The sequence below is a fragment of the Pezoporus occidentalis genome, unplaced genomic scaffold (genome assembly GCF_034315485.1).
Source record: "Pezoporus occidentalis ecotype Australia unplaced genomic scaffold, CSIRO_AGI_Poc_V1 ctg192, whole genome shotgun sequence".
NCBI lineage: Eukaryota > Metazoa > Chordata > Aves > Psittaciformes > Psittacidae > Pezoporus > Pezoporus occidentalis.
The window spans coordinates 1,394,570-1,421,562 of record NW_026913771.1 but is presented as its reverse complement, the minus strand read 5'-3'; the positions used below and the strand labels follow the sequence as shown (position 1 = coordinate 1,421,562).

The window sequence follows — 26,993 nt, the reverse complement described above, 5'->3', positions numbered from 1 at the left end:
TTGTATTGCCATGATGGCTGGAGACCCTGATGATGGGGAGGGGAATCTTGTCAGTTTTACGTGGTACTAAAAAGGATATTCTCAGTCTTGTTTATAAAACAAAATGATAGAAGTGAGCAGTAGCATGTTAGGTACCAGGGCTGTCTTTGCCTGTAAATACAAAGCCATTTTCATTCATTCACCCAAATCTTCTGTATAAAACAATCCATTAAGTAATGATGAGGGTGACAACAGATAGTTTTTGTCCAAGAATGATGAATTAGTAGGTAGAAAGGGTAGGTAAACTTATGAGTGATGGGTAAACTGATCCAGTTGTTGATGATTTTTGAACATAAAGTTTTGGTAAACAGCTGTAAAATGGACTTGCTCTTTATTGCAGCTGGTGTGCGAATGGTATACCCAGCATGCTTCGTTCTAGTTCCCCAGACAGACATCCCTGCCCCTAGTACCGTAGGGGCATCGCACTGTTCAACTGCTTGCTTGGGTGTCCACCAAGTGCCTGCTTCCACAAGAGATCCTGCCATGTCTTCAGTAACTCTCACTCCACCGACATCTCCAGAGGAAGTTCAAACAGGTATTGTCAAATCAGCTTCAGCATGTGGGGATTCATTTTGATGGCTTCTCCTTTAAACCTAGCAATAGTTGGAAAGGATTCAGATGTTCCTTGTGCAGCTGACATCATATTTCTTTAGTCATAAGTCTGTTGTAGTAAAACCAATTTTTATTGTTCAGTTTTGTGCAAAATTAACTTAAACATTTTTGTAAGTTGCTGAAATCAGGACCGCTTTTGTACTGAATGTTGTCATCAGCCATTAGAGAGCAAAGTGATGTTTTCGGTCTTATTCCCAGTGCAAGGAAGACTGTTTGTAGTTAGGTTTCCAGTAAGGCTGTGAGCCCTCTGAACTGTGTGAGAGTAGTGGTCATGGTAAGCCACTCTAAGTCAAAGTCAGTCAAAGTGGGTAAGGCTCACTGATAGTTTCATGTGGCTTTGCATACAGTTCTTGTGCAGAAGAGGTTTTGGTTTTTTTTTCCCCAAAGTCTCCTGTTACCTTAGTTTGACCTTTCTTTTTTTTTGTTTGTTTGGGGTTTTTAAATAATAATGCTGTTAAATTTGCTAACAGGCAGCTTTGCTCAAGTTATTTTCTTCAGGTCTGTAGTTCCTTGGAAGATAAAGACCAGTTCTAAACATGTATGATGTTTTTTTTTTTTAATTTTCATTGGGAGGGAAGCATATTATAATAATCTGCTCCTACACCTACATTTTTTTATTTATTCATAATTTCCTAATTTGAGTTAAGAAGATACTTTTCTTCCTAACGTGTTCCTGTGGTGATTGAATAGGAGTAATAGTGGTTGTGAGCATATTGCCACATTGCCTAAAACTGTTTCCCCTCATGCTCCTTTTCAGTTGATGCTCAATCTGCCCAGAAGTGGGTGAAGTTCTCTTCAGTTTCTGATGGATTCATCTCTGATAGTACCAGCCATCATGGTGGCAAAATACCTAGAAAGCTGGCCAACCAAGTGGTGGACAGAGTTTGGCAAGAATGCAATATGAACAGAGCACAGAACAAGTACGTTCTCATTTTGTGAAGCTAAAAATACCCATGGTATCTTGTGTATTCATTGCAGAAAGTACTTCTGTTAAAGACGTGGTGACTGCTAGTAGAAGATTCTTTACTCTTAGTACTAAAACATTTTGAAGAAGTTAATTTGTTCCTAAGTAGTAGTTTGTTTAGTTCTCATTTTAATATGTTAGTAAAAGGATTTTCAGAATTTCTTTGCTGAATCTGGTGTCACAAAACCACTCTTGAGGTATGACAGAAGATAAGGAAAGAACATATGTTGATCCCAAATAATTCTCCCCATATTGGATCGTAGGAGGAAGTATTCTGCTACTTCAAATGGCTTGTGTGATGAAGAGACAGCTGAAAAGATAGCATGCTGGGATTTTGTTGAAGCCACGCAGAGGACAAATTGCAATTGTTCAAGGTACAGTACTTGGCAAACCTGCAGTCCAGCAATGTACATTGAGATTGAAGTGCTTAGGAGAGGGCTCCTGATGAGTCCTTTAGGAGTAATTAAGCAATATCTGCTTGTAAGGAGGCAGTAACAAAATTTGTATCTCATCTCCTAAATGTCATTGTAGGTCTTGAAACTCTGCCCAATAAGATTATGCAGAGGTTTTATTCAAGTGAATCACTGGAGTTGACCTGCTGGCAGTTCAGTGACTTTTCTTGAGTCTTGGGCTGGAATTCCTTAGGCCTGTAGAAACTATCTCTGGGCAACTTTCTTGGGCAGCAGTGGAAAGGGAATGCCTATTTATTTAGGAATTAAGAACCTTTTTTACAGGGCTGTGACATCAGCCTTGAAGGGAGAAAGCCATTAATCAAGAGCAGGATGACTGTAGCATTGTGTCTAGAAGAATATGAGAAAGAAACCCAAACTTGCTTTACTTTTTTGTGACATTTTCATGAATGTTTGTATATAAAACTGCTTTTCTGTGATGTGGTTGGCAGTATGTTTTTTGTATTAGATGGAGGTGGGGGGAAAGGGTCAAAGCACAGGGAGAAAGTCTGAATTCAACTTCCAGGTTTTGTTATGACTTTTGTTTTGAAACTGTGCAATGACACAGACTGTTAATGCAGGGGTTTAAAATAAATGGAAACATTAATTTCAGTGAACTCTCAATTACTGTACTTACGGCAGAATACTAATCTTTAGGTGACTGAAGTGTTGCAAAGGTTTAAACACTTTCTCTGATTTAAGTGTCACACTGATTACTTTGCAATGAATATTGGCATCTTAAAAATTAATGTCTGGAGGATGTAACATTTTGAAAGAAGTACATTTTTTTCCCCCTTTATTGAAATGGTTGGTTAAAATTCCATGGAAATACTGGAAATACACTTGTCCTCAGACGAGCTGGGAGATGGAGGAGGATTAAATATTCCGTTAAAGGAAAATTTAGATGTGATAGCACTTGTTAAGAGAAAACAATCAATAACTGTGTGAGGTTTGTATTAGAAATCTGCAGTTGCCTAAAGAGAAATTGCAAAGAGTTAAACCCCCTTATTGAATTCTAAGCAGTGAAAACCATGTACATGTATGAGAATTAAAAGTAAAAATAGATTTTGATACCTCTTACTTTTTTTTTTTTTCCCCTGCTTAATCCTGTTGTTTTTTTTTAGTTGAAAAGTTGCATGTTTCTTAACTTTGCTAATGGAAGAGTGGCAAAGAATACCAGGCATTAAGGATGCACGTGCAGTTCATTAAGTGCAGTAGCTTAATCATAAACATTTCATTCTAGACTTTGGTATTTCATGTCTCTCATTCTGTCAGATGATCTGGAAAGTTTTCATCTTGAACTTCCAGCCAAAATGTTCAAGTGCATTTATACTGCAAAACACCTGCATTAATCAGTTGAGACACTGAGTTTTTCTTTTTTCCACACTTGCTAAATTTGTCAATAAATAGCTGCAAAAGCTTTGAAATGGCTTTTGTAGGACTGAGCTTCTCTTCTGGATTCTTGATGTTAATTCTCCACTCTTTAACTTACAGACTTGGACAGCACAATTGGTTAGTATTGATGCCTGAATTCAGGAAGTCATTCACCAATTCATACGTTGTTCTACTGATTCATCAGTGTTGGCAGAAAAGTGACAACGTGTTCATGTGACTGACTATTTCTGTTAAAATACTGTCTTTAGTTATGAGGATTGTGTGTGTTTTGCTCATAGGACAGCTTTTCCAGTTTTTTAAATGGTGTCCTAAAATCTTGCAGTGCTACTTGGGTCATTCAAGTTAAGTTATGGTCAGAAAGAAGCAGCTTCACTTCAGAATGGTATCAGTTTCAGGCTTCTATAATCAGCTGTTTAATGGCTTAGAAGCAGGTTCTTATCTGGTGAAAAGGAACATGATAGGCATATTTGAAAGATTAATGTGAAGTATTTTTTCCTGTATTAATTCTGCAGGCACAAAAATCTCAAACCAAGAAATTCAGGTCAACAGGGGCAGGCACCACCTGTGGGCCAACAACAGCAAGCAGCTCCAAAGCACAAGACAAATGAGAAGCAAGACAAAGGGGATAAGCCACAGAAACGCCCTTTGACTCCTTTTCATCATCGTGTATCTATCAGTGATGATGTTGCCATGGAGGCAGATTCAGCAAGTCAGAGGCTTGTCATGACTGCACCAGACAGTCAAGTGAGATTTTCAAATATCCGAACTAATGATGTAGCAAAGACTCCTCAGATGCATAATGCTGAAATGGCAAATTCACCTCAGCCACCACCACTTAGTCCTCACCCGTGTGACGTAGTTGATGAAGGGGTAGCTAAAGCTCCTTCTACTCCTCAGAGTCAACATTTCTACCAGATGCCAACACCAGACCCCTTGGTTCCCACAAAAACAATGGAAGACAGACTCGATGGCTTGTCTCAGCCTTTTCCAGCTCAATTTCCTGAAGTTATAGAGCCTACAATGTATGTTGGTACTGCAGTGAATTTGGAGGAAGATGAAGCTGATACTACTTGGAAGTATTATAAAGTTCCAAAGAAAAAGGATGGGGAATTCTTACCACCTCAGCTTCCAAATGATAAGTTGAGAGATGATCCAGTAATACCTGCTGGACAGGAAAACCTAACATCAGTTACAGAGTAAGTAGTGCTTAATATCATAGTAACAACATGAGAAAGTGAGGAAACCGAGTGGCCAAAGGCAGCAGTTTCTCAGTATAAGCAAGCTTGTCACTAAAACAGAACGTTGTTCTCGTCAGCTCGAGCAGTAGCACCGAGTGTGTGAGCGTAACTGTCTGTGCTGTCTGCATGCAAGGAGATAATACTTGTGAAATGTGAGCACGAAGCACAGTCAAGTGTGTAGTAAGACTTTGCAGCTTTTTCTCATTAGAACTCTGATTTAGCAGATGGCAATGAAGTTTATTTTTCTACTGTAAAATTATTCTGTAGCCAAATTATGCCTATTTGGGACTTACAGTTATAGTGTCCATTTCCACTCCCCCCTCAGTAATTTTCTCATTATAATATCTGCTTTCTTCATGACTTGAAGAAAGCATGGATGGTCTCAGCTGCAGACTTACTCTGTTAAAAATGAAGTTTCTTGTACCTCAGTTCTGCTCTTTATTCAGAAGAGCTGGTATTTAAACAGCTGATAGGAATAAGGAAGCTAACCTGGTTTCCTGGTAGGTGTTAACTTTAATGTAGGCTGTGGCTACTTTCTAATATGAGAAATTTCTCTTTGGAATCAGTAACGTCAACTGGTGTTCTCACACATGGTGCATTCTCTCCATGGTGTTCAAAAAGCGTAAAGATTTGATGTTATCATTCAAAGAAAACAAGTGACCAGTGTGTCTCCTGTTACTGCTTGTGGACCTCGACTTGTATGAGAAACCCTCATTCATTAAACAAAGCTTATCTAACTTGAAGGAAGATTGAGACATTCAGACTAGATCCTTGTTAGAACCTCAGCCTTTGAGCTACAGGAAATGTATCTGAGAATGTTGATTTACTTGTTTAATATTATCTTAACGTAAGCTGATATGTATTGAAGTAACGTATGTGCAGTCTGTAACTGTTTTAAAAAAAGAGGGTTGTTGAATAAGTACAATTTATGCTTGAAAGCTTGTGTTATTTAGCACCAGGTTTGGAAATGTTCTACTCTGCTGAATTAGTCACTTTTCTCATGCTGCCTAAGTGTTAATAAATTATGGAGCTTCGAGGCAATGGAGGAAAAAAAGCAACACTGGTGGTTTCGTGTTAAAACTTAGGTTTGAGCTCTGTTCTCCTGCAGAATAAATCAACATGGATTTTTTTCTACCAGTGAAAGCAAAACCAAACTCTCCTTAAAAGGCCACCACCACTACCAAAAATACCCCAGACCCCCCACAAAATTACCCCCCCCCCAAACATAAGAACAACACACCTAAAAGAAAACCACTTGGCTGTGACTTCTTTGCTGTTGCGCTGCCTAAGAAATTCTTCCTGTCATCCACCTTTTATGGCACTTCCTTGTGAGGATGTGCTGTAGGAAGGGGATGGTAATGGGAAGCTCCAGGTGCTGACAGGGCTGTCCATAGCATTCTAAACTGAATGGGACTGGGACCTGAATCCAGAGGTGACAAACTTGGGCTTGGGGATGTGATCAAGGGTTAAAAAATGCATCTCAAATGCCCCCAGAATTGCCTCTCTCAACTCACTTGCTGTTGATTGCTTTGGTCCAATTATCTTTTTCCTGTTCAGGTGGAAGGAGACTCTTAATGTGATCAGCATCAAATTACTGAAGCTGTTTTTTCAGAGTCAGTGTACTCAATTTGTACAAGAGTTGAAGTAGCTGCTCCCAAGACTAAAATTTGATGTTGATTTTTGTTTCATTGCTGGCAGTGGAAAGCCACTCATGGCAGTCACCTTGACTTTGCTAGGTAGGAAAGCTACAAGAAGTAAATATGCTGTAGCTGTTGGTCTGTTCTCATACACAGTTTTGTAGCCATATCTTTTGTGTTCACTGTGCACGTCTTGACTCTTTCAGGATGTGCATTTATAGGATTTTTAGTGCTGTTCTTTTTTTGCCTTGAATTCATTTCAGCCAACCAGAAAGAGAAAGATATGCTCTACTTCAAAACTTGCTTTTTTCTGTCCAAGACACGGTCTGTCCTTGTATGGCTTCTAGTTTGATTTAACAACTTATTGAATGTATTTCTCTCTTCCCTCCCCTCCTGAGTATCTGACAATTTCTCTCCCTCTGTGGTCAAAAATACTGGAAAGCACTACTTACTTTTGTTACATATTTTTCTGGTGTTTAATTCCTTGTTCATAGAAAGTCATTCCCATCTTTTTTTCTTCTCAACTCCATTGAGTGCTACTCCACATGTAAGTGCCAGTGGTGTTTGACACAAAGCCACCCATATTGCACTGTTGTCTGGGGCAGTCGTGCTGTGGTGGTCATGCCTAAAGCAAGATTTTATTGAGAGTGGATGAGCAGCATGGGTGGATTTGACAGCAGTGTTAGCTCTGAGGTTATTTCTAAGAAGTCTCCTGACAAAGTAAACCTGTTTCTGTGTCCTTTCTCATACCTGTAGCTGACAGGGATGTACAAGGCAGCGAGGAGGGCTCTGAGGGATCACTGCGCCTTTATGTGTGCAGAATTTCAAGGTTGAACTCTTTGACTTGTTCTGTATCACGCTTTTCATTATTTCTGATCTCTCAGAGGAGAAATGTAAGCCTATCTTATTCTAAACTCCGGATTAGCATCTGTATATAGGCTGTCAGAACCAGGGCCTGCTAGATGTGATAGTTTCTTATGTCCGTTTCCTTTTGGACAGAGGCTCGAGAAGGGAAAGAATAGACATGTTAGAACCTCTGTTTGGACTTGAGGTATCCCTCTATCATCTGTATTCTTGCAACACCCCTTTTTCATTTCATGCATGAGATTTCTGTAAATGCTTCTCACTGGTCATTCTGTTGCTGCTTGGGAGGAAGGGGGTCTTGGAGCAAGAAGAAATCCCTGTATTAGTCTGATAGTCCTGAAATACTTGTCTTGTTTGGAGGAATATCTTTCTCACATGGTGCCTTTTGTATACTGGGACATGTAAAATCAAGCTCTTAAAAAAAGAAGAATTCAGGTTTAATCACTTCTTTCTGATCATTTGTTTGGACATGGATGGGGCATGACAATGAGTAATGTTTTTAACCTGGTGAGTTCCTTTTAGTGGATATAGATAGTTTAATACATTTGTACTTTATGATAAATGACAGCTATGACCTGGGCTAAATTACTAATCTTTATCTGAATTGACAGTGCTTGAGGAGAGATGGGCAGAATGAATCACTGCTGTATCTGACGTGTGTGAGGAGGTTATATTAAATGACTAATGATTTAATCTTTTTTTCCCCAAATTTTCTGAAACTGGGGTGGAATAGAAGAAAGTGGGAAGATGAAGTTGTTCTTATAAAGGCTGTATGTTAGCTCAAGTATTTCCACATCATAAATGACAAATAATATTCTGTGATTTTTATTTTTTTTCTGTGCAGATTAATGGTGCAATGTAGGAAACCTCTAAAGGTTTCAGATGAACTGGTGCAAAAGTATCAGAGTAAAAACCAATACCTAGCAGCAGTAGCGACGGAAGCTGACCAGGAACCTGAAATTGATCCTTATGCCTTTGTTGATGGTGATGTGGAATTCTTATTCCCTGACAGTAAAAAAGATAGGCAGAACATTGAGAGGGAAGCTGGGAAGAAACACAAGGTGAGTAAAGGAGTGAGGAAACAAATTGGTGATGAGATTAAAACAAATTGCTTTAGTCACCAAATATAATTTAAATCCTTCTCTGTGTATTTAGAAGTACATTAAAGAAAATTGTATTCTAGCAGAAATGATCAATGAAATGATGCAGCATGCCTCTAGCTACACCTAAAACGTTTTTGGCACACTGATGGTGTTATTGCATTAGGGTTTATGGCTTATGCTGGGAGAACACTGCTGGAACAGAACAAAAATCAATCTATCTCTCTAGCCTTTCTGTAGAAATGGGTGATGGCAGGTGCTTGGGGAAGAGAGGAGGAATGAAGCAAGTGCTTTGTCCATGTGTGGAAAGGTTTGGGGTAGGTGAGCTGAACTGTGGCGAGTTGCCTGCACGGTGAATTTAGATTTTATTTAATTACTTTTCCTTCCCTTTTCCCCCTACCCGCTTCACTTTAGCTGGTACCAACTTAAAGCAAAAGTACCCCCTCCAAAAAAGGAGAAAATGTATCTGCATTGGGAGCCTGTATATTAAATTTACTTATTAGGAGTAGTTGCGGGTGCATGCACTTCTGGTATCGAGAGTTTCATTTAGTAACCAGTATAATTAATGTGCAGCATCTGATAGCAAGTGTTTTTCAGCAAGGTGATGAGCAAGAAGCCACTGCTTACTTTTTAAGTTTATCCCCAACACAAAATCTATGACTTACGTTCTTATCCATGCTCATCACCTGTGTGTGGCTGGCATATTGTCTGTATTCCGAGTTTCCTCCTCTCTGAGCAAATGCCTAACCAGACCCCCCAGGCCCTTGCTGAGCTAGAAGGCTAATGAGAACTTGATACAGTTGATATATACAAGAATTCCGCAGGGAGATAAAATGCCTCCCATCTTTCCAATTCATTTAAGTAAACTTTTGGACTTTTTTTTTGTTTGCCTGCTTTGTAATAGGCTGAGGATGGGACATCTGGTGTTACAGTTCTATCCCATGAAGGAGAGGATGCTATGTCTCTATTTAGTCCTTCTGTCAAGCAAGGTAAAGTAACTTAATCCTTTTTTTCCCCCTCTTTTAATTATGCTATATTAATGATCTCTTGAATATTCAGTAGATTTTAATAGGTAACTAACATATTACTTTATGGTTTGCATTTCCTTGTCCCTTTGGAATTATGAATCTGCCTGGAACACATTTTTTTGGTTGCACCTTGCAAATAAATGTTGTCTATAAAATCCAAATGTTCCACCCCCGCTGTGGAAATAGTTCTTAAGATGTCTTTATTTTTTTAAATGAATATATATTGCCCATGTTTTTCTAATGTCTGTTTTGCTTTATAGATGCCCAACGTATTGCTGCTCATGCTCGCACTGCATCAACTAGCCTGTTCCATGAAACAGACTTGGTGGTCTCCTATACTGACCTTGACAATCTCTTCAATTCTGATGAAGATGAACTAACAGTAAGTGATGTGCAAAAGCAAGGGCAGCTGCTAGACAAAAAGCTGTGAGGAACAAGTATGTCTCTTAGGGGCTTGGTTTTTTTTTTTGGCATTTGTAGGAGATTGCAAAACATGTGCATAAGCAAGTGCTGTAGCTCCTCTTTAGCAGGTGTACTGTTCTAGTTGACTTATACATCATATTTTTTGATACAAACAAGCTTTTGATCTTATATCCTTACTATCCAGACAGCATATGCCTCTTGAATATACCTCTAGGTATAGTTTTACAGGTTCAGCAGTGGTACTAGTGCTTTTCTAATATGGTCTAGGTTCTGTTTCACTAGTCTATAAAGGTAATACCAAAATAAAACAAAAACTTCTGAAAGAGGCATTTAAACACGTGGACATTCTGCCAAGTAAGTTGCCTCATTGCAGCAGCTATTATCTTGGAACAGTTTCTCTTGCAGTCTCTGATGGCTCTGAATCCATTATCTTTCTAGTTTCTATTTCAATACTGTTTGTAATCAGTTGTCTTTCCCGAACTGTACTTTGCTCCATGCTTAATCCTAAATCCCCTTACCCAGACAAAATGCTCATCAACTTTAATGGGAGCTGTAGCTGAGTAAGGGCTGAAGGATCTTAATAGCCATCAAAGGTCATCATTATATAAAGCAAGCAGATTTTCTCTTAAAACATGAAGACTCTTTATTTTCTATAGCTGCTAGTAGTGTCTAAACATTGTAAAATGTATCTCTTGTTCTTTTAATTTCAACAGCTTTTCTTCCCTGTACTTCTTGTTCCAGGATTTGTGTTTTTTGTGTTTCTATTCCTGTTCATTGGTAACACCAGGAACGTTAGCATGGCTTTGGGAGCATGTATGTTTTTCCTGATAGATTGTGGGCAGCCCTACTTAGCTTTTTTTTAATTTGTCTGCTAACAGGCTGAGCATTATTTTCTAAGTAGTCTTCCATTTTAATAGCATCGTGACTTGATGGGAGAGCATTCTCTGAGTTACAGGTATTAAGGGAGGACAAATCTAACCTAGCACTGGGCTTCTGATTTATTTTAATTTTTCTAAATATTATCCAAAGCCTCATCTTTGTATGTCTACTACACAGGAAATTTCCTGTTAGCAGGAAATACAAGCATGTGTTCATGTCTGAAGTGATTTTATTACAATACTACCTTTCTCTCTTAGCCTGGATCTAAAAGAACAGTGAATGGCACTGACGACAAATCCAACTGCAAAGAGGCAAAAGCAGGAAATCTAGACCCACTGTCATGCATAAGTAAGCTTATTTGGTTTTGGTGGTGTTTTCCCCCAACCCTGAACAGAGTACTAGCTCTAAACATTTGACTGCTAGTACGTTGTGGGAATTTGGGAACATGTGCTTCATTTGCCCTACTGAAATTTTGAGACATGTGAAACACTTCCAGAGTTTTTTTGTGCTCTAAAGCCTCCTTCTAATCTGAAACTAGGCACTGCAGATCTCCATAAAATGTATCCAACTCCACCTTCACTGGAACAACATATTATGGGATTTTCTCCAATGAACATGAATAATAAGGAATATGGCAGTATGGACACTACACTTGGAGGAACAGTACTTGAAGGGAATAGCTCCAGTGTGGGAGCTCAGTTCAGAATTGAAGTAGATGAGGGTTTTTGCAGCCCCAAACCTGCTGAAATAAAGGTAGGCAGTGCTGATAGTCCTGATAAATGTTTCTAATAATTATTGTTCTGTTTATTACTTAATCCTGAATGGGAACTGTGGAAAATTAAGTACAATTTGTAACTTGTGTTCTGCATTATGCTGGGGTAGCTGGTGCACATTCTAGTAAGTAGTATATAGTATTTTACCACTTAAATGTCAAGAAAGAGTAATACACAATTAGTCATTAGTAAGCTGAAGGAATGCATTAGAGTGATTGCAGTTCCTTGTTTGTGTTAGCATATTGCTTTTCGGAGAGCCATGGGCGCGAATAATGTGTGTATACATCTAACTTCCTCTTCTGCAGCTGTATCAGGATTTACTGTTAAAGCACCACTGCTTGAACTTAGTCGTATTTTTTTGAGAAGTGTTTTAATTGTGAAAGTGGTCTGATTTCCATGCTGATGTTTTACCATGTCTCACTTTTAGGATTATTCGTATGTTTATAAACCCGAGAATTGTCAAGCTTTAGTAGGATGTTCCATGTTTGCACCACTGAAGACGCTTCCCAGCCAGTGTCTTCCTCCCATCAAACTGCCAGAGGAATGCATTTATCGCCAGAGTTGGGCTGTGGGAAAGTTGGATTTACTTCCTCCAGGACCTGCCATGCCATTCATCAAAGATGGGTATGACCTGTGCCACAGATGTTTAAGCTTTGGGAAGTGGTCGGTTATCCACACTATAGAAGTGCCCCTAAACTATTTTTCTTTGGTAACTCTGTAATGAGGCATATTTCTAAAGACAAGCTGTGTTTCTACAACTGACAAGAGCCTTTAGAATAATCCTTATGGTTACTCTTATGGTTAAACCTTACTGTAGGAAACCATCTTCTCAAATAGCTTCTTAACTGTGCATACGTTTTATTCGTTGTCTCATTTAAAGGTTTCTTGGGGAAGCTTAATGGTGCAAGTCCAGTTTTAATAAGTAATGAAGATGGTAACAATCAAGATAAATGTAAACTTGGGACTTTGTTTTTTTGCGGTGGTGTTGTAGGTACTCTAAGGACTTAGTAGGTGGTGCTTCTGTTTCTTAAATTGTTTTCTTAAATAGCAGTAGTAGGCTGCACTGGGAAACATTTCCTTTGATTGGAAGCTCTGCCCAGTGTGACATTGGCTGATAACAGTAGTATTGCAGCAGGCATTTCTGTAATCTGCATTTGGTAGTGATGGTCTTGCTGGCAGTTCATGAAGAATATATTTATTCCTCTTCTGCATTGCTAGCTGGTATAAATGGATTAGGCACCAAGGAGGCTATGCATGTGTTGATAAAATTATATGAATATTAAATCTTGGCGTTGATACTGACATTCGTTTGGTTAGGGTCATTTGTAAGCAATGTTTCCAGGTCTCATTAGCCTTGTAGGTCTTCAGAGGTACTCAGCTGCTTAGGAGAGCAAATGTTAAACATTTCCAGGTGATACTTTCCTCATGAATCCAGCTGAATCTGCTGCTGTGATAGACCCAGTATGTTTTCTTAGTGTGTGTCAACATGATGTGTAAATAAAACATGAACAAGAAAGGTGTCCTTTAGACTCCGTACGACCATAGAATTTATAATTTATTCTGACCACATTTGTTCTCTGGAAGCTTTGTGCAAAGGAAAAGACGAAAGGAGGTGGGGAAAGATTCTTAAACAGTGCTGTCAGTGGGAGTCCTGCAAAGTCATTTAGAACAAATGTTCTTGGAGTTCCTTAGGGAGTGAAAATCTTGCTGGGGATTATGAAAGGCTAGTTTAAAAAAGCAAATATTAATGAGGAAGGTCCTTCCTTTGAAATGTGAGACTTACACTTCAAACCCAGTATGTTGTATACGTAAAGTATTTCCTTCTTCTTCTGGCTGCCCTTAGTGATGGAAGCACTATGGATCAAGAGTATGGCCCTGCATACACACCACAAACTCATACTCCGTTTGGGATGCCACCAAGTAGTGCACCTCCCAGTAACGGTGGAGCTGGAATTCTCCCTTCTCCTTCTACCCCTCGTTTCCCAACTCCTAGAACACCAAGGACTCCTCGAACCCCTCGTGGGGCTGGTGGACCTGCAAGTGCACAGGGTTCAGTCAAATATGAGAACTCTGATTTATACTCACCAGCTTCCACGCCATCAACGTGTAGACCGCTTAACTCTGTTGAACCTGCAACTGTGCCTTCCATTCCAGAGGCACATAGTCTTTATGTGAATCTCATCCTCTCAGAGTCTGTAATGAATCTCTTCAAAGACTGTAACTTTGACAGCTGCTGCATATGTGTTTGCAATATGAACATCAAAGGTGCTGATGTTGGAGTTTACATTCCTGATCCAACACAAGAGGCCCAGTACAGGTGTACCTGTGGTTTCAGTGCTGTTATGAATAGAAAATTCGGCAACAGTTCTGGACTGTTTCTTGAAGATGAATTGGATATTCTAGGGCGTAATACAGAGTGCGGCAAAGAAGCAGAAAAACGCTTTGAAGCTCTCAGAGCTACTTCTATTGAACATGGCAGTGGAGGGCTGAAAGAACCTGAGAAGCTGCCTGATGAGTTAATACTGCTGCTGCAGGATCAGTGCACCAACTTGTTCTCACCGTTTGGAGCAGCAGATCAAGATTCCATTCCCAAAGTTGGTGCAGTTAGCAACCTGGTACGTGTAGAAGAAAGGGATTGTTGCAATGACTGCTACTTAGCCTTGGAACATGGACGGCAGTTCATGGACAATATGTCAGGAGGGAAAGTTGATGAAGCACTTGTGAAAACTACTTGCTTGCACCACTGGTCAAAAAGAAACGGTAAATATTGAAACCAGCTTGTTTTCTACTTATCCACCTGTGAATGGGTTTTTTTAAGGGTTTGGTTTTTGTATTTTTCCTTTGTGAATATTAGATGCTTAAGATTGTTTTTTCCACCTGTGTGCTTGCATAAACGTCTTTTAATGGTGTTGAGAATAACCATTCCTTTTACGTTCTGTGCTGTACACTACACCAGGCAGAGTGTGGGCCTTGGCTGCCATCAGCTCTAAATTCCTAAGTGTAATGTAAGACCACGGTAACTGTCCACAACACTTCATGGGGCTTATTCTTTTAAAGCAGCTTTTGGTGATTGCATCCACAGAGGCTCTGTGGAATGAGTGTACATAGGAAGTGTAGGCGTTCAAATGGTGACTGTACTGTCAAGGCTACTGTGGCAGAATTAAACAAGATCTATGATACAACTGGCTTCCCCCTCCTTGAGGGTGGGTAGAACAATAGTTTAATGGCATGTGTGGCAAATACAGCATTTTCGTAGCCTTGACTGTATGTTGGTCTGCCAGAGATCCTTGGATTTTTCCTTCTAGGGTCTAACTAATGAGACACTGTGTCATGGAATACTCTTTACTGTGTGTATTTGTGTACTTCTCTCAATAATAGTCTTTTCAAGTAGCAACTCCCGCAGGGTCAACAGTGAAATATGAAACTTTGGTAGCAGTTAGCTGCAATTCACAGTTGTTAACGAGGATGAGGAGGACTAACAGTAAAACACAGCTTGGTTTCTGTGTATCAGTGGGGGTTAAGTTTAAAAAACTCAGGCTATGGATGTTCTCAGGCACCCAGAAGACTCAGTGTTACTGTGACCTTGGTATTTAGGATAAAAATATGTAAAGATACTTTTAAACAGAAGGCTGTGAAATTATAGCCATACCACATTTTGTGTCAGCTTTTTATTGTTAAACACTGTGTATGTTAAATGTCATAATGGTGGCAAGCTGATGAAATGGGCTGTGACTGTTTGATGCTTCCCTCGACTTCTGTAAAGTGAGCACTGGGTGGCAGTCTGCCTAACCCTCCTTCATTTGGAGGGGAAATCCTGCAGTTTAAGGGTTGTACAGCTTGGTCTTATGTTTGGGGTTTTATTATTGTTTTTAGGGGGTTTTCCCCATAATTTAAATCAACCTGGTAAAGCTTTCAGGGGAAAAACTCTACATGGAAACAAATAATGCTAAAAACCAATCTGTGTGTTTTCTAAGTGGCTGAGAGGGGAAGAAGAAATCTGAGTTTGTGGGCTTAGCTTTTTACACCATGGCCTTTGGGCGGCCTGCGTGTACGTTTTGGAAGAGAGTGACTTAGTTTAGAATCAAGGTGATTGAGGATTCTGGGTTGTTTATTGCATCCTGTTGTTGCAGCAGGCCTTGACAGCTTTCTTGTCCTTGCAGTTGTGGACGTGAGCATGCAGTGTTCCCAGGACATCCTCCGCATGCTCCTCTCGCTCCAGCCCGTCCTTCAGGATGCAATACAGAAAAAGCGGACGGTGCGGTCCTGGGGTGTGCAGGGGCCCCTCACGTGGCAGCAGTTCCACAAGATGGCTGGCAGAGGCTCTTACGGTAAAGTGCTGCCCAGTAGACCCCTGTCTGTTCAGCTCTGCTTGTTCTGGCCACCAAACCTCAGGGTCCGGGTGCTGTGCAGCCTGCTGGAATTCTAGATAGCATTTGTGACCTTTCTCTACGCTAACAAGAGCCATTAGACAAGGGGGAATTCTTCTCTTTAGAAAAATATTCTTTAAAACAGTAGATGAATTAAAGATGTGAGTTTTAAAATGAACAGCTTCAATAGCACTGTTTATGTACACCTGATACCTCTCCAAGTGAGGGACTGAAATTGCCAAGATGGATTTAATGTTAAAAACAGAGTAATTGCTCTGGTTTTTGGTTTGGTTGTTTTTGGTTTTTTTACTCAAAAGACTCCAAAAATAGCATAGTTAAAAATACTAGCTTTGAAATGCTTGAAAAAGTGTGCTTTATTGCTGAGTAGTTTCAGAACTGTGTTGAAGATCTGAGGTTATCCACCGTTGTGGATAATGGCCAACACATTATGCACGTTTACAGATACAAGGTAAATTTTGTGCATTTGAGATTTAAACTGACTTCATTGGCATATGAGATTGATTTACCACTGTGTAGAAGAGTGACCTTTCACCAGCAGATCTTTTGTAGCTATATTTAGAACACGGCAATTATGCATTTACATGTACTATAAATGCACGTTCAGTTTTGGTTTGTCTTCCTTCTGTGGTCCTTTACATATCTGCTTTGACTATTTACATTTCTTCCCTCTCGCTTTTTGATCACCAATTACTTAGGCTCTCCTCTTGGACAGAAAGATCTGTTCCTGCTCGTGTGTGTACTGATAGAAATAGTAAACAACTGTGGAACTTCTTCTTGAGGTCCCAGGAGATTTCAAATGAAAACAATTAGCTGATGCTTTTTTTGCAGAGGGTTGGATCATACATGCAGGTTTTCAGTTTGTATCTGTTACAATGAGAACTGTTCCATTTATAACCAGTGCTACTTCCTGTTAGATGCTGGGAATGCTCGTGTTTTTTCTGTTCGTGTTTCCTAGAAGCAGGGTGTTAATTTTAAGCTTTCTGCTTAATATATTGGAAAATGTATCTTGCTTTTCCAGGAACTGATGAGTCCCCAGAACCACTGCCAATCCCAACATTTTTGTTGGGATACGATTATGATTTTCTGGTGCTGTCTCCATTTGCATTGCCGTATTGGGAGAGGCTGATGTTGGAACCTTATGGATCTCAAAGAGATGTTGCTTATGTTGTGGTGTGCCCAGAGAACGAAGCTCTGCTGAATGGAGCAAAAAGCTTCTTTAGGGATCTGACTGCAATATATGAGGTACATTATTTATGGCAGTTAGCAGTGAGATGGAGTTTTTGAAAGACTGTGTCTAATACAAACTCATAACTACTCATCAGGCTTGTCTCAGATGATATAAACACTTGCATGGAGTGCTATCTCAGAAAGCTGCTAGAAAGGATTTTAGGAATGGGCACTTGGAAGATAAAGGGTTGCTCATGCTGCTCGCTGTTCCTTTTGGTAGTAGCTGTTTTGAGTCTTTATCGGATAAACGCCACTCAGTGGTAAAACTCTGTATTACCACTTCAATTGTTTTAGCTGTAATTAATTAATTAAATACATGTATCACTTAGATTGTGATTAAAATTAGAGTAGATGATGTATGGACCTGGTTTTCTTGCATTTAGGAAAACCTGAAAATAAGTTATAAAATCACTATATAGCCTTTCAGAGTGGCATAGTAGTCTAGGATTAAAACGTTACTTTGGAATATCATAATTGATCTATTAGTTCTCTGTCTTTACACATACGTGATTCTTTGTGTGATATTAAATGTTTGTAAGGCTTACAAATTCCTCATCTTGCCTCTTCCTTTTCCTTCTTTTCAGTCATGCAGGCTTGGTCAGCACAGACCTATCTGTAAGTTATTGCCTGATGGGATCATGAGAGTTGGTCCTACTGCTTCAAAGAAACTTTCTGAGAAGCTGCTCACAGAGTGGTTCTCACAGACAGCTAATGCCAACAACGAAGCGTTTTCCAAACTCAAACTATATGCTCAAGTTTGCAGATATGAGCTGGGTATGAAATTTTTCTTAGTGTTTCTTATTTCCTACGATTACCACTTAATCCATTCCAGTAGAGAGGAAAGAAATCATTGCCTTCATTCATTGAGTCTTATTGTTTGTTGTGGTTTTCTGCTTTTAAGCTTGAGGGGGAAAAAAAACACATTCAACCCCCCGACATACTAAATACATGCTAAAATGGCTTCTTACCATCTATCAGTATCTTTAGGGAATGGCAGCTTTGCTGCCTGGCAGGGACCTGGATTGTCTTTTTGCACTGGTGACTTAAGATTGTGAAGCAGTGCTTTCTTGCAATTCAACATGGCTGGAAAAGAAAATGTTTAAGAAAAAGAAAGTATTTCTGGATATTTCTGAAAGAGTCTTACAAGAATACTGGAATTTGAACATTTAATACAGGTATTTTAATTAGAGAGGTAAAATATACGCTGAAGGTTTGCTCTCAGTTTTGTTGAAATTATAGATGATGTATGCTTAAAACCAGCTGCAATATAAAATTTATGCTCTTTTCTGGTTTTAGGTCCTTATCTCGCTTCTCAGCCTTTGGACAATTCTTTACTTTCCCAAATAAATCTGGTCCCTCCCTCCAGCCAGCCGGCCTCCGCTCTGCCTCCAGTGACAGCTAACACTGGAAATCCTAACACTCCATCATCTGCTCCTGCAGCTCCCACCAGTAGTACTATTACAGTGACATCAAACAGTGCCATGTCTTCTGCAGCTACTACAGCTAATTCGACGTTGACCACCACTGCCCCATCATCCTCTTCTGCCAGCCTAGGCAGTGGGATCCCTACAAGCAAGCCTTCTTCATTTCCACCTTTTAGCAGTATGAACAATACCACTTCTGCCTCCCTGCCCACTCAGGCTGCAACAGTCCAAAATGGGCAAACAGGAGGACAGCAGCAACAGCCAACACTGCAAACAGCTGGGATGTCTGGAGATGCTGCTTCAGCGCCTGCACAGCCCCATCCAGAAGTTTCTGAAAGGTAATGAACTGCAGAGTCAAACCTTCTTTGGCTAAAAAAGAACCCCTCAGCTCAACTAATGTGAACCTGTTAATGCTGCTCTTGTCCCTTCAGTAAAAATCCTGTATTTCTTTTCTCGCCACAAGGCTGCTCTTCAGAGAGGATGAGAGCTCCTTCGTAGTGGAGCTGAACTTCTTGGTTCTAGTCTTAGCCACAGTTCTAATAGTATCTCAGTGTCTGCTGTGGTACAAAAATAAACTTTAAAATTCACCAAACTATGCACTGTCAGCATCTTAAAGTTCTACTTTCTGTTATCAAAGTTATAGTAGTAGACAGCTCTTACTGAGAGACCAACCTTGTAAATGCTTTTGTTCCCCAGTTAAAGCAATAGAGCTATGTGCTGTTGTGTTTCTGTAATAAAGAAGGCTAAAGCAAAGACAAGCAATTCTGAGTTGCTGATAAGCTTGGATATAAGAATGAAATAAAAAGACTGTTTCTTACACCACAGTTGACTTAAAGGTCTTTCAGACCAAATCTGACAATTTGATCTTAGCTTTAAAGTAAATCAGTATAAAACTTGGCTTTTTCTAACTGGTTTCAAAATTTCATTTCCAGCACTATGGAGCGTGATAAAGTTGGAGTCCCTACAGATGGAGATTCGCATGCTATCACCTACCCCCCTGCAATTGTAGTTTACATTATCGATCCTTTTACGTATGAAAAAAAGGATGAGAACAGCAGCTCATCTAGTTTGTGGACACTTGGACTTCTGCGCTGCTTCTTAGAGATGGTTCAGGTTCTTCCTCCTAACATCAAGAATATAATTTCTGTGCAGGTGAGCTAACGTTTATAGAAACATGCTGAAGAAGGTATCTTTGGCTTTGGTTATGTTTTGGAGATGGTAACACCCTTGGGGTGAAATTTTGCTTTGTAAACCTTACTTACAATTTTACTGCTGTTAAATCATGAGGATTACAGTTTTTTAGAGCAGTTTAAGTGTTATTAGCCAAAGCCAAATCCTGTAGTAGATTCCAAACTCATCGGTCTTATCTCAGAAGAAATGTAGTGGCTCACTCCAATAATGAGTGACGTGTAGGAAAGCTGCTGGAATCACTGGAATCTGCGCTGCTGGCCTGACCCTGCTGGGTGTTAGTGCTCCTTCCTGGTAGACATCCAACTGTGATGTTGTCAGCAGCTGCAGAGCAAGTTAACAGAGGGCATCTTTTTGGAGAAATCGTTAAGATTCTCTTCTAAACAAATATTTTTTTTCTCTGAAGAGCATTTCAAGGAGAATAATTCCTTGAAGTCCCACATAGCTTTGGAAGAAGTGGCAGGAGATGGCCAAGATCCACATCGCCAAGTAAAATTCTGAAAGCTGCATCCCCAAATACTAGCTCAAAAGCCATTTTAATCTAATGATGAAACAGCAGTTATTTTTTTTTCTCCTCTGTAATCTGTTCTAGATTGTCCCGTGTCAGTACCTTCTCCAACCTGTGAAACATGAGGACCGGCAGATTTACACTCAGCATTTAAAATCTCTGGCATTTTCAGCTTTTACTCAGTGTCGGAGACCTCTTCCAACTTCCACCAATGTGAAAACGTTAACTGGCTTTGGCCCAGGTTTAGCCATGGAAACGGCTCTTAAGAGCCCTGATGTGAGTATTGTTAACATGATTGTGTAAATATGCAGATCAGAGAAATGTCCCTGTTTATTAAATCACTAGGTCTTTCATGTTAACTAACTAGAGTCCTTAGGAATAATTGCTTCTTGAAACTTCATTGTGTGCTCTGTCATTTTTATAGAGACCTGAGTGCATTCGACTATACACCCCTCCTTTTATACTGGCTCCAGTAAAGGACAAGCAAACAGAGCTAGGAGAAACTTTTGGAGAAGCTGGCCAGAAGTATAACGTGCTTTTTGTAGGCTACTGTTTGTCTCACGATCAACGATGGCTTCTTGCATCTTGTACAGATCTCTATGGAGAACAGTTAGAAACTTGCATAATTAACATTGATGTACCAAACAGGTAAGAACAAAACTATTACATAAATTCTTAGCATGTGTATCTTTTCATTCCCATGAAGAATCTGTTTGTTTACGACGCTGTAAGAATAACTCTGACTTTTGCAGACTCCCTGTGTTGCAAAACTAGCTAAAGCAAACGGGTAATTTCTGTATTACACGCATATTGGTTTGAGTTAAATTTAAATTTCTAGAAGAATGTTACCTGATTTCATGTGATTCTTGAGTGGTTTTGTATGGGTGTTCATATTCACACACACACACATGTAACCCCCATACACTTACTGGCTTTTGATGTCAGTGTTGGAATGTGATTAATTAAAGAACCACAAGCAGAAGTTGCAGTCGATGTACTACAACACAAACATTGCTGGGTTCTGGGATTGGTCAGGTTAATGCAAATAAGTTCCAAAAGTGGCAATAGAAACTTACTGCAGATGGGTCCTAGCTTTGTTTTCTCCCCTTTCTTAATTCTAGAGCTCGCAGGAAAAAGGGTTCTGCCCGCAGACTTGGTCTTCAGAAACTCTGGGAATGGTGCTTGGGACTTGTGCAGATGAGCTCTTTGCCATGGAGAGTTGTAATAGGCCGCCTGGGAAGAATAGGGCATGGGGAATTAAAAGGTAACATTGGCATTTTTTAGAGCCTAAAATCGTTCTGAAGCTTTAAATTTTCAATAATATAAAGTGTCTGTCCCCACTTCTGGAAGAAAACCTAAATAATTTGAGTTTCTTTGTGTATTCTGTATTAAGACTTGACGTTTACACCATGCCCTATTATATGCAAAATATGTATTCTGCAGCAAGCATTGTTCTCCTAGACAAACTGTATCATTTATTCCCTCAGACTGGAGTTGTTTGCTGAGTCGCCGAAACCTTCAGTCCCTTAGCAAGAGACTAAAAGACATGTGCAGAATGTGTGGTATCTCTGCTGCGGACTCCCCCAGTATTCTCAGTGCTTGTTTGGTGGCAATGGAACCACAGGGGTCCTTCATTATTATGCCAGGTATTTGATAAGCTCGCTCTTCCTCTTTTTTTGCCAAGAGAACTAGTAATTCGGGCTTAACAAAACTAAGGAAATACTTGATTTCTCTTCCAAAGATTCTGTATCGACCGGCTCTGTATTTGGACGTAGCACCACTTTAAACATGCAGACATCTCAGCTGAACACCCCACAGGACACATCATGCACTCATATACTTGTGTTTCCCACATCTGCATCTGTGCAAGTAGCATCGTCAACTTACACCACTGAAAACTTGGATCTGGCCTTTAACACAAACAATGGTTAGTAGGTTGGATTTATTCTTGCTTTAAAACCAAACCCAACTGAAAAAAAAACCCTTGTCACTGCCCCTATAATAAGACTTTTATTGTAATGAACCCACAAGACTGATATGGAAAATCACTTGGTTTCAGAATGCATTGTCATTTCCTGTACACAGCACATAGAAATCCACTGGTCTTGTTCTTTTTTCAAGATGGAGCAGACGGAATGGGAATCTTTGACTTGTTAGACACTGGAGATGATCTTGATCCTGATATTATAAATATTCTTCCTGCATCCCCTACTGGATCCCCTGTACATTCTCCAGGGTCCCACTACCCCCATGGAGGTGATATGGGCAAGGTAACTATTAGAGTAAAACCAGGGGGTGGGAGGGATGTTTTGTTTGTTTTTTTTCCATCTGCTAATTTCCCTTTGTGGCATGAAAGGTTAGTACAAAATGTTTTGAATCAATTTCATATTGGATTGTCTTTGCAAGATTCATGTAATGCTTGGGTATTTCAGACTGCTTTGTGTTTTGAAAGCTACAGATAATTCCTATAAAGTTTGTGCTGTCCTAATATTAAACCATTGCCTGTTGTTTTACAGGGTCAAGGTACAGATCGATTGCTTTCAACAGAATCTCACGATGAAGTAACAAATATCCTGCAACAGCCATTGGCCCTTGGCTATTTTGTGTCAACTGCCAAAGCAGGTCCGTTGCCTGACTGGTTTTGGTCAGCGTGCCCTCAAGCACAAAATCAGTGTCCCCTGTTTCTTAAGGTACTGTAATTTAAGCCATCTTCCTGGGCAGCCTGACATAGAAAGTTGTGCAGTGTGCAGGGATCTGAATTACAAAAGCTATTATGTTCAAAATGAAGTTGCAGCCTGTCTCTTGGAATATGTCTGCTTTAGCTTCAGGAGAGGTTGGGTGTTCAATTTCTGAGCTTTGGCTTTTTATGTTTCCTTGTTTTTAAGGCAAGAGAAAGGATTAATGGAAGTAGCAGATGTTCTGGAGGGTTCTGCGCTCTTCCAGTGGTTTCTTCACAGTAGTCTGGGCTCCTTTCTTTCTCTGGCTTTGTGTTACAGTATTTTTAAGACCAGGCTGAGCTTCTAGACAAATCTCTGGTTAATGTCCTGCTCCTGTCGGGACCGGTAAGGTACACAAGTGCCATGTAATATCTCAATTACACTGGGTAAAAAAGAAACAACTCTATTTATGTGTTGCAAAAAGCACAGAAGCCAGGTTTTCATGTTGGCTGCTGCCAAGCGATAGCCAATGTATCATCTGTCTGGATATTGTCTGATTCCCTTATCTTCTTATGGCACAGTCAAGACATACTTGGCACACTTAAGGCTACACAATAGTACATAAAGTCTGTATTATTAACATTATTCGCTTTTGACTTAAATTAGGATCTCTAATACCATGCTTTATTTTCTGATGGTACAGATATATCTTCTGCAGCCTTATTTGTGTCTGGATTAGCCTTGGCCTAAGGTCAGCTGTGGCTTTGCTATAAGACATATTTTTGCATAGAGGATTTATTATTTACCCTAAGCAGCTCTTTATATGGATTATAAATAGACCTGTCTTATGGAAAGCAACTGAACTTCCAAGTCTGTATGTTACTGGATGTCTTGAGCTATTTGTTTTTTTTTAAGAATCACTTAATGTAACAAAGGGATTAAATCTTTTTTTCCTAAAATTTATTATACTACTAGCACTGTGCTTTTAGAAGAGATCTGCATGCATTTCCTTTGTATCTGGTCATTCCTGAACTTGTTAATGGCCTAAGGATAGGGTTTGTTTTGGCTTGTGTGTCAGAGAATAGAAGGTGACTGCAAGGGATGGGCCAACAACACAGAGGGAAGAATACAGGCTGTAGCTGAACAAGGCAGTAACTGCTGGCATCTTCCTTTCTTTCCCAGGCCTCTTTGCACCTCCACGTGCCTTCAGTGCAATCAGACGAGCTACTCCACAGTAAACACTCCCATCCACTTGATTCTAATCAAACTTCTGATGTGCTCAGGTATTTATGATTGATCACTTGTAAAAACATTGTGCATTGCTGCTGCAGTGAACCTGCCTGTTTGTTTTCCTTGCTGTTAGCTTTTTTTCTTTGTGCTGCTGATATCCTTAACATATCACAGAGACAACATAAATTGCTGTGCTTGGAGTGATTAAAAGCTGGCTTTATCACAGAACAGCGCAATTGAACACAAACATCTCCAAGCCCTTCTTGAACTAATAGGTGTTGATTACAACTGAAAATATTTGAAAGACAATGAATTCCTCAAACCAGAAGAGAGTTTGAGGTGTAACACACAAGACAGTGCGTAAATTAGCGGAAGACAGTTATCGTTAAGCAGGGCACTCTTGTGGAAACACTGAAATGCTCAAGTATAAGAGTCTAGACTCGTGTATACACAGGCAACTTGCTGAGAAAATGCCATTTTTTGTCTTCGTGAGTTTGGTTTTACTTTAATATGTGAACCTCTTGATGTTAACTAAGCACAGAATTAAAGTTTCCACTGAGAAAGTTTAGCTTTGAGCTGCTTGTAGTCATTCTGAAGGCATGTTATTTCCGAACATTGGCAAACCCGTTTTGTTTTTAATGCCAAAGAAACTGGATTATAGTATATTAGGACTATAAAGTACTGGTAAGAGAATCTGTTGGCTTAATGGAAGCTTTGTTTGCTTTTCAGGTTTGTTCTGGAACAGTACAATGCACTCTCCTGGCTAACCTGTGATCCTGCAACCCAGGACAGACGGTCATGTCTCCCAATTCATTTTGTGGTGCTGAATCAGTTGTATAACTTTATCATGAATATGCTGTGATCTTCATCTGACGTTTGCAAGACAAAAATGAGGAAAAGGGATATTTCACTGCAGGACTAAGTTATAAATCTTCTCAGTGGAAGTTGTTTGTGATGGGGTATGAATCTTGTTACTTGGAGCAAATATTGGTTTGACTTGTGAGAGGGGCAGCTATCACCCTGCTGTCTTTGAGTCACTGACTATGGGGGACGCTTTAGAATGATGATCCGAAAGTGTATTATAACATTTTTAGTAGCAAAATTAACCATTTTTCCCCAGCCACAGTATTTGTGAAGAGTAATGAGCCATAGTACCCAGTCATGGTTAATGAATATTAAAAGCATGGAAATGAGAAGAAACATGAGGAACAATTAAGTTTCAACCTATGGCTTCAGAACATCAAGATGTTCTTGTATTGGATTATAGTACCTAGTATTCAAAAATGCCTGCATCTCTTATTTATTGTAAGTTTTTAAATGTATAAATTGTCTTATATTTCTTAACCTCTTTTATAAAAATTTTCCTAGAAGGTTTATACTGCCTTCTTGCTTTAAAGCAATTGGTCTAAAATATATGTAATCGTCTTAATTAAAAGTTGCAGTAGGTTGCTTTTAGAGTATTATTTTTTTGTAAGGGGTGGGTGGGGACAGTAAATTTGTATTGTCTTGATGTACAGTTTAATGGGGATAGAGGGGTTAATGTCCATACCATTGTGTGTGGGGGATTTACAGCTAAGCTGTAGTTGCAGAGTACATGTACAGTAATGAAGTTCACTGTGTTTATATAAATTGAAAAGGTACCGGGTCTTACAGCATTTTATATCACACCTTTACAGAGTAACAATGGCAATATATAAGTGATATTGTAGGTGGTTTAACTTGTAGTGAGAATAAAATGAATAAACTCTTCAATTGAAGTTTGTGTTATGGTTCAGGGCTGTGGCTAGATTCTCAGATCCGTTTCCAGTATACAAGTTTGAATATCACAAGAATATCTGTTGAGCGTATCTATTGATACTCTTGGCACTGTGGTGACTGCGTTGTTTTCTTCCACGTTTGTGGTAAAACCTGAATCTGAGGTGAAACACACGGAAAACTCTGATCTTATCCAAAGTCTCCTGTAAGGCTGAAATTTAGCCCAGCTCTAGCCATTTCACAAATGTGAGAACAGTCAATCTTGACTTTAAGATTGGTGTGTGTTTAACTAAAATGTGGTGTATATAGATTCTCAGTAAATTCTGGTATTCAGATTTTATTCCACTAGTAAAAAAAAAACCCAACAAACCAGCACGAAACCCTGAACATTTTCCTTTTTTCATGTGTTTTTGGCACTGTGGTGAAGGTCCCAAGTATCAGTGAATGGCCTTCCCCATAACCCCTTTTCAGGCTCTGGCTGGGGCATGTGCCAAGGAGGCTTCGCCCTCCCTAAGGAAAGGACTGACAGATCCCAAGGCTTTCCTAAAAGTCTCCCTCAACAGTCACCGTTTTTCCTCAGCAGTTTTCCTCCTTTCTCCTTGCACACACCCTCTGTCTGATGCTGCTCTAAAATAGCCCCTACGGGTGCTGAAGAGCAACTACATTTGTTTTTTCTGGGTTCCTCATCTGACTGCAGTGCTCACGTGGGCCTGCTGCGATAACCCACGTCCTGGGTCTTAATACTGCCTGTCTCACTGGTTTAAACTGTTAAAGGAGCAAGTTTTAAGATCCCTTTGTGCACCTGCTGTTAATCCTCTACAAGGAAGGAATCGTGTTTACAAAACGTAGTGTTTTAATGGAAATCATGTTTGTAAATGCAGAATACCTGCCTGAGATCATTTGTCATATAAACCGTCTCACTGAATCGTGTATATACAGTATTAGCAACTATTCTGGGTTTTGTATACAGAGGTACAATTGGTGATGAAAATTCTCAGTCATTCCTTCAGAATAACATGACTGCAATCGGAAGTTCACATATTTTGATAGTTAGGAACTGGGGCTGTCGTACTTTATCTTGGTAATGGTAACACCGCAGAGCAAGCAGCACACTATTGTCCTTCAGAAGGAGCTGGGTTTTTTTTTTGCATTTGGCTGAGATTTTTGAAGTGGAAAAGTGCTCCTAAAACTGGAATTTTCAAAGCATGTATCCTT

The 26,993-nt window shown here is 39.7% G+C and overlaps 1 protein-coding gene across 1 annotated transcript in view; it reads left to right on the top strand.

Moving 5' to 3' along the window:
* The window catches only part of MED13 (mediator complex subunit 13), a 54,803-nt gene extending 28,759 nt beyond the window's left edge, over positions 1-26,044 (top strand). Inside the window, exons 6-30 of the mRNA XM_062617134.1 lie at positions 380-574; positions 1,409-1,571; positions 1,879-1,989; positions 3,972-4,655; positions 8,043-8,259; positions 9,203-9,287; positions 9,587-9,708; positions 10,886-10,976; positions 11,167-11,381; positions 11,829-12,025; positions 13,245-14,161; positions 15,562-15,729; positions 16,808-17,031; positions 17,601-17,790; positions 18,313-18,778; positions 19,373-19,592; positions 20,221-20,412; positions 20,561-20,784; positions 21,258-21,400; positions 21,624-21,782; positions 21,878-22,063; positions 22,258-22,406; positions 22,653-22,826; positions 23,976-24,076; positions 24,753-26,044. Coding sequence (XP_062473118.1) covers positions 380-574; positions 1,409-1,571; positions 1,879-1,989; positions 3,972-4,655; positions 8,043-8,259; positions 9,203-9,287; positions 9,587-9,708; positions 10,886-10,976; positions 11,167-11,381; positions 11,829-12,025; positions 13,245-14,161; positions 15,562-15,729; positions 16,808-17,031; positions 17,601-17,790; positions 18,313-18,778; positions 19,373-19,592; positions 20,221-20,412; positions 20,561-20,784; positions 21,258-21,400; positions 21,624-21,782; positions 21,878-22,063; positions 22,258-22,406; positions 22,653-22,826; positions 23,976-24,076; positions 24,753-24,885 — 5,726 coding nt within the window. The 3' untranslated portion in view covers positions 24,886-26,044. The remainder of the gene's footprint in view (positions 1-379; positions 575-1,408; positions 1,572-1,878; positions 1,990-3,971; positions 4,656-8,042; positions 8,260-9,202; positions 9,288-9,586; positions 9,709-10,885; positions 10,977-11,166; positions 11,382-11,828; positions 12,026-13,244; positions 14,162-15,561; positions 15,730-16,807; positions 17,032-17,600; positions 17,791-18,312; positions 18,779-19,372; positions 19,593-20,220; positions 20,413-20,560; positions 20,785-21,257; positions 21,401-21,623; positions 21,783-21,877; positions 22,064-22,257; positions 22,407-22,652; positions 22,827-23,975; positions 24,077-24,752) is intronic.
* Positions 26,045-26,993: the final 949 nt, after the last annotated feature.